The following is a 12,257-nucleotide window of genomic DNA, read 5'->3' as shown; positions in this document are numbered from 1 at the left end:
CGATGTTAATAAACACCTTAGCATGTCTCATTCCAGGAGAACTGGTCCACAGTAGGCGAAGTCTCTCTTCAGCCCACAGTCCAATCCTATATTTGGCAATCGCAAATGATACACCAACTGCTGGTTCCGGCTCCACAAACGCTTCAGCGCTGCCATCTCGTGCTAGCTTATCTGCCGCTTCATTGCCAGCAACCCCAGAGTGACCCGGGGCCCAGATCAGAGAGACTCTGTTATCACAACTCAGTGTGTTTAATGTTCTCTTACAATCATTAACCAGAGCCGACACTGTTTTCACGGCTTGCAGCGCCTGGAGAGCGGCTTGACTGTCTGAGAAAATTCGTACTGTCATGTTCTTCACCCCTCTTTCAAGAAGGATTTTAGCACCCATGTCAATAGCAAATACTTCCGCCTGGAATACAGTACAGTACGTACCCAGGCTGTAGGCTTGCTTAATTCGAGGTGTCTGGCAGTATACTCCTGCTCCTACCCCTTCAGGCGTTTTTGATCCATCTGTGTACAAGCAAATGTCTGCCCGAACCAGAGAATTTTCATTTTCGATCCAAGACTGCCGCTCAGGCAGTACAATCTGGTATCGAGCATTAATCACTGATAGTGATACCGCCAAATCTGACGGCATTGATAGCACAATATCAGTGCTTATAATGTCTTCCACAGCCCATTGGTAGGACATGTCGGAACAGTTTTGAGCATATTGCTTAAATCTGTGAATGGTTGTTCTAGCCACTTTCTCTATATGCAAATGCAGAAGAGATAGGCCAAGCAGAACCTCCATTGCTAGAGTTGGCGTTGTGCCTATCGCACCAGATATTGCCAATCCAGCTACTCGTTGAATTCGTGAAAGTTTACTAATAACTGAAGTCTGTCGGACTTTCCTATACCAGGCTGCTGCTCCGTATGTCTTTCAGGGGTAAGACCCCAATTTTTTCCACAAAGACTGCGACAAGTCCACAAGGATAGTCTAGCTTTGTGCAAAACTCCCTGCAAATGTCCATTCCATGACAGGGTTTTGTCTAGGATTACTCCTAGATATTTGACTTCCTTTGAGAAAGGAATTTCTTCACCTTGACTAGTTGGGCGGATTAGCCCATCCAACTTTCGCTTCCTGGTGAAGGGTACAACAATTGTCTTTTGCGGGTTTATTGAGAGGTTCTCTCCCTTACACTAAGCGCAAATGGTATCTAGGGTCACCTGGAGGACTTTAGATATCCTCGGCAAACAGGTTCATTTGGCCATAACGACTATGTCATCAGCATAAGCTTGTATTTCCACACCAACGGCTTCGATTATCGTAATCAGATCGTCAACTAGGAGGGACCAAAGCAGGGGAGATAACACCCCTCCCTGCGGGCAGCCACCTCCCGGCCTGAAGCGTATCGTATCTTTGATGGTTGTAAGACTTGTGTCATAACTGGCATAATTTGCGATGCTATTTGTATACTACGCAAAAGGTCAACAGAATAACAAAGGTGCCAGACAAATGTAGCAACTGCTCCACAAGGAAGACCAAATAAAAGAAGAAGCAAAAACAAGTTATTATGGGAAGAAACATTTTTAAACCTTCCTGATGATGATTTTATATCAATTATTCACTTCAGCTATTTGAAGCTACTGGAACAATTCATTGAAAATTCCTGTGAGTTCACCAACTTCCGTCTCATGATTTTTGTGTGATCCATTTTTTGTCCAGGATTTACCATCAGTTGCCAAGATCACTCTCACACTATTGTTCCACTTGGCCTCTCTTGTGTGCACCCTTCGTCTTGGTTAATCAAATCTTTTTCACCTGTCTAGTGTCCTCCATTCTCACCATATATTATGCCCATACTTAGGCTTCGTGTTAAATCTTCTAATTTCCTCGTTTCTCACTCTATCGATTCTTGCCATCCCAAGGACATACATACCTCAAATATTTCATTCCCATCGCCTGTATTCAGCTCTGAAGTGAGGAAGAGGTGCATTTATTTAATTACAACCGTTTCAACATATGTGAAAAGTCAACCAGTATTTGAAGTAAGAAGGTTTTCTAGGCCCAAATACATAGAAGTATACAATAACTATATGGGTGGAGTCGACCTGTTAGATTCTATGCTAAGAAGACTTTTCTTCTTTTTATTGCGCCGTCTACAGACAAAGGTTGGCAATCTAATTGGAGATTATGACTTTTGATGTTGCTGCTTGGAAGAATTATAGTGAGGTGCAACCTACCTAGCCTTCTGTAATCAATTTAAGAAGGTGGTATCGCTCACCTCTTGTTATACGTCCCAAATAGTTCAGCTTTCTTTCTTTGATGGTATTCAAAAGCACCATATCTTTGACAGCATCTTTTTATCTCGCAATGGGTTCAGTGTGCAGCTTTCAGAGCCGTACAAGAACACCGAATAGGTTACTTCCTTTTCAGAATCACAGTTCCTGGTAATTATGGCAGCCAGATGATGGTACTTGATCTATAGGGATGTCGTTTATAGGGAGAATCTCTCTTCTTGGCATCTTTGAGAGATCATTAGTTTTGTTTTTGAGATGTTTACTTGAAGACCATACCGTACTCTGTAGACTTGGAGTTGATCCATAAGTTTCGACAAGTCGCTCATACTCTTGGCAAGCACTATCATTCATCTCTTGTAATATATATTTTTTTTAAATACAACAAATTACAACAAATAAGAGATTAAATATTAATTTCTGTTTTATATTTCTTGAATCATTGGATTTTAATGTTGTAGATTAATTTATCTAAGCTATAAATTTTTTATTTATCAGACATTTGGTTAACAATACATTTGGTTAAGAATTTGTAAACGATAAAAATATATGAGTAATCCACCAAAAATGTATACAATCATTATAAATGCGTAATCACGAGATTATTAAACAATTTGGTAATTATTTTAATATTACAATGAGCTTCAAAATGTTTTCATAAAAAATAACGTTGTAAAAATTTAATTATAACCTTTTATAGCCAATTGTCGGCGTTTAATCGCCATTCGACTTGATTAAATAATAATAAAATGGCAATGCTAATGAACGCCACAGATAGAGATACAAAGAGTTGAGGTGACCCACACAAATAAATTCCTTGACATTTTAAAAACATTTTCTACAAATTAGAATAAATTAAAATAATAATTATATATCATATACCTAATTCATTTTAGTCGCAAATGCTATCATAGCTTTCCACTATAATAATCCTGGTTACCGAGAACAATTACTTGAAAGCCATAAATGTTCACGTACAAACACGGCTTTGTAATTGAATTAGATCACTCTTAATTGTACCCGTTTTAATACTAATTACCCCACTGACATGTCTTTATATAGCTTCTTCGTAGAAGCGTTTATGGTGTAACCGTTAAAACTAAAACCACTAAAATAACGTTACACTCCAAATGGATCGTAGAAAATAAAAGAGAAATATTGTGTTTCTAAAGGAAAACGTTGAAAATGTGTCAGGAAACCGAGGAAATTCTAGGAATGTATATGGTAAAGTTTTATCAATGGAAAATGTGACACGATTTATTTCTGAAAACAACCTTTTAAACAAACTGCGTTTAAAAATTACGTTTTTAGATAAATGAAAATCTTTGCAGTTATTATATTCTTTTCGATGTCAAGGCTTTCAATGTTCTGGTAAGACAACATCGTCATATTCCTATATTAAGATGTCCTATACAGGGTGTCCGGTATCTTCCGCATCAGAGCATTATATGGTTGTAGGATACATTATTCTGAAGCGATCTTTCTAATAAATTTTTTTCGAAATGTTTATAATAACCGCACGGGAACTGTTTTTCGACGTCCAATGGCAAATCGTAACCCTCGGCCTGACCCAAAACACGTTTCTCACGTATACTTGCCAATAGATTCGACACGGGAAGAGAATCAAAGTCGTCCGCTATTGGACAATAGCGGATGACTTTAAACAGTTCCCGTGCGTTTATTATAAACGTTTCGAAAAAATTTTATTAGAAAGATCACTTCAGATAATGTATCCTACAACCGTATAATGCTCTGATGCGGAAGATACCGGACACCCTGTATAACCTCAACATCCTAAGAAAGCTGACAGACCTGGTAAAAAGAACAATGAGGAACGTTAGATGCAACATAAAAATACATAATAACATCTTAAAGAATTTAGAAGTAAGTACGTCACTCCTAAATTCAAGGGGACGTGTTGGCGTATTTCCTGTTCAACAAATACCTGGAAAAGACAGTAATGAATGCTAACGTAGGTAATAGAGAGGCGATTATAAATAAAACTTTACGTCTACGTGGACGACGTTGACGTTGTCGCCAGAACTCTACCCCAGATGGTAAGAACTTATAATTGGCTGTGGTAACTAATGTGGTTTCGTTATTATATCGCTCAAACGGTCGATAGGGAAGTCTTTAAGTAAGTGTGAATTTCACTTTTCTGTTTCTATATACTTGAGGAGACATGTGGAGGGTTCTATGCAATTTCATTGCAATTCTTTCGTGATATACACCACTATTCAAAAATTATAATAAGCAACACCGCAAGTACCTCGCCTGTGTATTAGCAAATACCCAATATTGATTATTCATGAAAATGATGAGAGTATGGGGAACTACGGTCTTGTATAGTCTTTTCGAGCGGTATTATTGAATGTGTAAAGCCGAATGTGCACGCGATGGTATGGTTTTTATACTATATGCGTCACAACAGCACATGTATTAACACACATACAGGTTGGCATATTATACAGAGTGGAAAAAGTGAAAAATCGGGAATATCTCCAAAACCATTGAAGATAGACACCATGATAGCTGTATAAAACTGAAAGGAAATTAAATTTTATATCCAGTTATGCAAAAACTGGTATATTATTCCATTTAAAAAAATTAAGTTATCCATGATTAAAAAATTCGAAAATTACAGATCCCTACTTAAGAACTCCGTAATACAAATGCATAAGTTTCTATTAGCAAAATCTTTCTAGCTTTCACAGTTTCGGCAATATTGCCAAATTTATAAGACGCTGTAAATGTCATTTTTTTCGAAAATCATATAATTCAAAAACGATACCAGTTAAACCTAAGGTATAACAACAAAGTACCATTGAAATTTCACAAAGAATCCAAAAATGCAATAATATACAGAATGTTCCATTTAAAATAACAAAGTTGATATCCATTTCCGGTAGAAGCGGAAGTCCGCCATTACTGAAACTAATTTTAAAATATGCACAATATGATTCGATTTTTATTTGAAACATTTTTTGAAAAACTCAATCATAATTCGACTATGGACCGAGGCAGCTTATTTGGGACACCCTGTAGATCATGTAATATTCTCTAAAATATGTTGTGTTTTGAAAGACATTAAGACATTATTTTAAAGCCATAAAATAATAATAATAATATTATAAAGCAGGTGCTAGTAAGACAACACACCACGAAATTAACGATCTTGTATTTAATGATGAGATCGGAAAAGCCTTCAAAGAGATTGATATCAAAAATCTATTGGAAGCAAGCTATCGAAGTCTTCCTAATCAACCTTTAGACCCTTTCAAATCTTACTTCAATGTATTTGCCGCATTGGCTTTCCACGCACAACGCCCAAAATGCATGGAAACCACATTTTGGAACATCAACGGATTAAACCAGTGGATTGAATTCGCTCGAAGGCACTAACTAGACATAATGTGTACCAGGGCAGTGATCGTCTAAGCGTTTTGAACTTTAGACTATACCTGATTGCTCTTTAACCGCCCCAATTTTATGATGTAATATTCTACAGAGTTGAGCCATTTCAATTTGTCTATATTAAAGTAATTAGAGCACATGTTTTAATATTTTAAGTTTTTGAGACAATATTTAAATAAAAAGACTTTTTTTCCGAAAAAGTAAATAATCGCCAGTCATGTACATAAACATTTTAGGAATAATATAAAGTGGTTATTCAAGGAGCATTAAAATACTATAATAACACATTGCTCCATTTCTAGGAGTTTCTTTAAGTTTAGGATTTATTAGCATTTCCACTTGTTTTGCTCATTACAGAAAATTTCCTTTTATGGTTATATACCGTCCTTCTTATACTCAAGCTGGTCATAAATTGTTGTAAAACATTTTTAAAAATAATCAAACGATTAATCAAATGATTCACAGTTTATTAATAGTTGTATTTTCAAAAATTATCATTCACATTTGTGATAATAATTTTAGCGTTATCAAAATTATTAATAATTGATTTTAAATGGTATATATTCAATGGAGACTTTTTGTATGACCCTGTATAAAAAAACATTCAATCATGAATTTAAAATTAATTAATTCATATAACAAATAATTACAACAGTATAGATTGATACAAATGATATATAACACATTGAGACATACATATATATTAAAAATGTATTATATAGTATATGGGAGGGTTTCGCCCTTTATAGATGGCGCCTGGTTACGGATAAAGGTCCGCGCCCAACCTAACAACTACCAAAGGGGGAGCCATCGAACCGCCGCCCTACATCCCCCAAATTTGTTTCATGATAACTTACCGAGTAGGAGCAGTTTGATATCTTTCGCTGCTTGAATCCCATCCTCCTTTAGGTTTTTCTCGATCTGTTTGCTTCTGGCTAAGGCTGCCCTTTCTTCCGCCGATGAGGTGCAACCCATCTTGCACGAACCCTCCGAACAAAACGTCGCGCCGGTTTTTCAATCACCCCTTTTATCGAAAAAAAAAATAAAAAAAAAACCTAGTCACCACCAAAACTAACTTCTCTCCCCGTTTACTGCTCAAGCCCCCTTTCACACGTGCAACCACAAGAAACAACGCATCACTACCCAACCACCAGGTCTTTATCGTTCCTGATATTCAAGTTTTTTTTTGCACACACAATAATGGTCAAAGAACTGTGTTATTTTAGTTATTTGACCGACCCCTTTTTTTGTACCCGGTTTCTTCTAATAAAGTTCTTTTTTTATAATCCGTGCAGTGTAAAAATGACTTGGCCGCGATGTGGAGTTCTAGGATTAAAACTCCCGGGTTATTTTATTTTTGAGTGTTTTAAATCTTTATGAAAATGATTAAAGAGACGCGGCTGAAGGACTGGCGCTGAATTTGACAACCGACCGTGCGGAGCTGACGCTCGGACGTTCGATGAGAGCCGCCGGCTTATTTGCGCATGTGCAACAGAAATTTATGTCGACGCATGATCGAAAAACGAGAGGCGAAAGTAGTTTCGTTGGCGATTTTATGACTAAAATATCTCTGTTCATTCGAAATTATTGTTTTAAAAAGATTTTCTTATGCTTCATTATATAAAAATTTAAAAAAAAGCATATAAAACATATATTTTGAAAATTTATAACGAATTTTTATAGTGACGAGCAAAAGTTTATATACACCATTAACTACATAATAGAAGTTCATCAAAGAATTCAAAAATTAACACTACACAAAGTCTCACACCAGTCTACATACAAAATGCATTTAAATTAAAAAAAATCATCCATAATTGTGGCTGTAGTGAGAGAAGGCAATTAATATACAGCGGCCCTCCATATCCACGCTGGTGTTCTGGTACTTCTGGTACTAGAAGCATTACTTAGAAAGGCCTCCAATACAGGCTACATAGATACCAAGAGCACCCAAATACTCATTTATGAGGATAATACTAAGTCGGACAAGAAGCTCCTTGAAAATCCCTAGCAAGCATTAAAAATCGCATACTATGCGTATGAGCAGAAGCCCAAAAAGGGTACTTAACTGGAAACCAATGAGCAGAAAAATGAGGGAAAGACAAAAAAAGAAGTGAAAAATGGATGTAAGACAAAATGGCAAAAATTTACTGAGCGGACCAAAACCCAAAACGGGTTGTAACGTAATAAGGTAAAACATCGAAAAGAATTTATGGCGAAATTGCCAAAATTGTAAATCTAAGTCTAGGATGATCTATATAAAATTTACAATGAGGTTGCTCCTTTTATAGCAAAGTTCAAACAAGCTGGCCAAAGAAATCTAGAAGAGATATTAACCAAAACCCTAAAATTAACGCCTAAAACTGTAGTCGAGCAAAAATTAGGAGACGATACTTAGCGATAGAACTGAAAAATTTACTACCAACCCTAAAGAACAGCGGAGGCAGTGTCATGGTTTAGGGAGTTATGCAACATCCAAATATCAATACAAATACATTTTAGAACAACATTTAAAGCCATCAATGGAAAGCTGGGATGTTGGGGATTACTGGATTTACAAAAATACAGTATTATGCACCCAGGCAGCTAAATACACCTCTTCAGAGCTAGGATTTAAATGCGATTAAACATGTTTATAACACATTGAAATCTGCATTAGTGAAATCATAGGAGGAAATAACAGCAAAAAGGAGAAGGAATAAAGAATGTCAAGGAGGGTCAACGAAATACAAAAAGTTTTAAAAACTGTCGTTTCGTGAACTTAATATGAATAATTTATTTTTAGTACGTAAACTTTTGTCCTTCACTGTAACTTATTTATAAAAAGATTTATCTAATCAAAATGAAAAATATCACGTTAAATTTATTAAATAATATTATTGATTGCTCAAAGTTTTCACAATAATTAGATAAAAACGGACTAATTTAAAAAAACTTAACCTAATTTTTTTAAAGAAGTGTTAAATTGAAGTAAATTTTACGAAAATTTAATTGAGTCATTCAAATACAATCTATTTTAAGAAAATTTAATACCATTTTTAAGAATTGTTATCATCATTACCTTCTTTATCATTTATTTAATTTGTTTGTAAAAATTAGAGATTAAATAAAAATGTTGTTTTCATCGAAACGGTTAAAAATTAAGAAATGATAAAAGTTGATCATTTTTTTGAAAATACATATTGATATAAACTGGAACGAATGCGTAAAATATCGATTCGGAATGACTCAGAGGGTTTTCTGATAAATAATCTGAGATCAAAAAAAGAAAAATGTTAAAATGAAACAAGTAAATAAATGAGGATATCTTAAAAACAATGACAAATTTATATTTAGTGTATTTGAACAATATGACTAATTTCTGTTGTTAACTCGGCTAATTAGAGATGTTTGGATTTCTTGGAAGTAGAAATTTCTGAATAATTTTATTCGTAGAAATGAAATTTGCGTTATTCATGATGATTATTTAATCTTAATAGAATAATAATTACTCTTAATAAGAATTAGTTTAATCATATGCTATTAGTATTATACACGCAACCAAACATACAAATTAAATGGTTCTTTTCTTCATATCCTCTAGAGTAGATTCGAATCATTTTTAAGTTCCTAGCTACATGTCACCCATAATTAGTTTTTACCGTCTCTCATTCAGACAGTTCATGCCGTGAACGACAATTTCTGCTTGTTGTAACAACTTGAATTTCTTCTGCTGGAGAAAAGCGAGCTTTGCAGAAACCTTTTGCGAAATTGCAAGATGTGTGTATCCGTATCTTTGACTTATTTATACATCAACCACGGTTTTTTCATAGCAGTATTCAGAAACAGGTACCTGGTACTCTGGTGAGCTATATTGATAATTGGAAATAGATGCAGTGGTTGAAATGATCATAAGCACTGCTAAAAGGCAAGAAGAGAGACTTTATCATCATATCAATATGGAGGCTATTAAACTCCTGGACAATTCACAGCTAGAAGACTCAAAGCACTTATACCTTTGTAGCAAGGTCCGTTGAGTATCGGTTATAAGGTTATCCAACTTGAACAAATTGACATAAAAGTATAATAATAAGTATAAAAAGTATGATATACAGTATCATATACAGGTGCCCATTATGTATGGAATATAGTATTATATATATCTTGGTAAGTATCAACTTTATAAAAAAACAATTTATATAAAAGTTGTTTAATATTTTGTTTGCCATAATAAGGCATTCAATTGGTTTTATTTCAGAAAACAAATGAGCAACGAATAACACTTGAAGTTTTTTAGATGGCAATATGTCCTTTCGTTAGGCTCATTTGATAGAGATTTAAAATTTAAAAATTAAAATTATTGTTTATTAAGAAAATTTAACTAATAACATGAATCTAGATATCCGAGATCGTCAAGTACCTTGAAGTACCTCGAATTCCGAACACTAGATATAGAACTAGAAACGAGTCTAGTTCTAGGTCTAATGTTAGTTCTATTTCAGTAAAAATAGACAACAATTTAACGCTTAGTAACAATTAAAACTAGAACCGCTGGCTGAAGACGCATTATTATTATTATTATATCTAGCAACATCATGTTTGAACTCATTTTAATGTTTTTTTTAATAAAGAATACATTATAAAAGAACACCATGAAGTTGTCCATTTGTCCATTATATGATAACTAACTTCAGATTTAAAATATCAACCTCAATTTTGACATATTTGTAATCTTCATCAAAAATCCTTTGAAATGAGTACAAACACGACATATTTATCTTCAATATTAATGAAGTTATGATCAACTTCCGGTTAGAAATGTCAACGTCAATTTTGACATATTTGTAATCGTTGTGAAAAATCCTTTAAAATGAGCCCAAACATGATACGTTTAATTCCAATATTACTCGAGATATAACCAACTTCCGATTTGAAATGTCAATGTCATTTTGACATATTCTTAATTTTTATAAAATGTCTTTATATTTGTCACAAAAACAAAAATATAATAAAAAAAAAATTAAAAATTAAGGTTGGTATTAATATTTAAAAATTAAATTGCTATCTTCATTGTTATTAACTTCGGGTTTAACGTTTTTTATTCTAACTTTTTTGTTTTTTGAGATAAGTGCATCATCTTTGGACTCATTTTAAACGTTTTTTAATGAAGATGACAAATATGTCAAAATTGACGTTGACGTTTCAAACCGGAAGTGATTGTATTTCCATTAATATTAAAGTTAAATATGTCGAGTTTGGACTCATTTTAAAGGATTTTTTATGAAGTTGGCAAATATGTGAAAATTAAAAGTTGAAAGTTCGAACTTTTTGGTATAATAATAAAATTAAAGTTGACATTGAGAAGTGTAAGTTTTTTCACGACTAAACCCGACTGTTTCTAGTTCTAGGTCTAGTGTTAGTTCTAGTTTTACACTAGCACTATCACTAGAACTAACTATTCGGGTTTAGCTGTGTGTCTTCAGACTTTTTAAGACGTCCGGCTAAACCTAAAACTTTCTAGTCCTAGGTCTAGTGTTAGTTTTAATTGTTATTTAACCATAAATTCTTGTACATTTTAATTGATCTAAAAATTTTTTTTTTGATTTAATCCACTTACCTTGCTTGTAATTTCATCCATTTACCCATTTTGAATTAGATACAACCTTTAAATCCAATTAATTATGTGTTTTTCATCAAAAAAACTTAAATTCAACGTCAATTTTGACAAGCAACTGCAATATTTGGATCTTAATCACCATGGTAACCGAGTCAAGTTGGATAACCTTAAAATAATAAAATTTTATTCCGATTTTTTTATCAATTCTAACCTAATTAAAAATATCTTTTTTTTTAATTTAATCCACTTACCTTATTTATAATACCCTAGATAAACCAATTTTGAGTTAAATACAGCCTTTTAACCAATTAAATGAGACTTTTTCCTTAAAAAAAATTAAATTCAATTTCAATTTTGACAAGCACCTGCAATATTTGGATCTTAATCACCATGGTAACCGAGTCAAGTTGGATAACCTAACAATAATAAAATTTTATTATAACCGTTAATGTTTCGCTTTATATTTTAATATCTTTTTAATTTTTTTATCTTTTTTTTTATATTTTCGTATATTGCTTCTTAAGTGAAATACACTGTGTAAATAAAAACATAGAAATGTCAATTCTTCCAATGACGTCACAGAAGGGCCTTTGCGGGGGGATACGTTCATAGGGACTTGGATAACCTTATACAATATGTTGACTAGTCACTTCAATTAATGATGACAATACATTAAGGACATTGCTAAGTATATCTTAATTTAAGATTATCTTGTAATAGCAATTTAAGTTGGAAAAGAAGTGCTAATAAAAAAAGAATACATCACATATCTTCAGTCAGATAAATTATTCAAGATATTTACAAGTTCGTGGTTCGATTTTTGTCCCAATTTCGATTTCGTGATGTTTTTGTATTTCACAGCGCCGACGTGGTCATTATGGCAAAGACGAATTTCCATGAATGTGGGCGAAAATAACCCGAACTTAAACTAAATTAAAAACGTTCTAGCAGTGAACGTGTTAAAATA

The 12,257-nt window shown here is 33.5% G+C and overlaps 2 protein-coding genes across 2 annotated transcripts in view; both read right to left on the bottom strand.

Annotated features, from left to right (window-relative positions):
- Positions 1–7,134, bottom strand: part of LOC111416000 (G protein alpha o subunit) — an 81,407-nt gene extending 74,273 nt beyond the window's left edge. The window contains exon 1 of the mRNA XM_023047916.2: positions 6,552–7,134. Coding sequence (XP_022903684.1) covers positions 6,552–6,669 — 118 coding nt within the window. The 5' untranslated portion in view covers positions 6,670–7,134. The remainder of the gene's footprint in view (positions 1–6,551) is intronic.
- Positions 1–12,257, bottom strand: part of LOC111420849 (shavenoid) — a 372,982-nt gene that overhangs the window by 97,730 nt on the left and 262,995 nt on the right. The gene's annotated exons all lie outside the window — the stretch shown is intronic.

Source organism: Onthophagus taurus, chromosome 7, assembly GCF_036711975.1.
Source record: "Onthophagus taurus isolate NC chromosome 7, IU_Otau_3.0, whole genome shotgun sequence".
NCBI lineage: Eukaryota > Metazoa > Arthropoda > Insecta > Coleoptera > Scarabaeidae > Onthophagus > Onthophagus taurus.
This window is presented reverse-complemented; position numbering and strand designations above follow the sequence as displayed.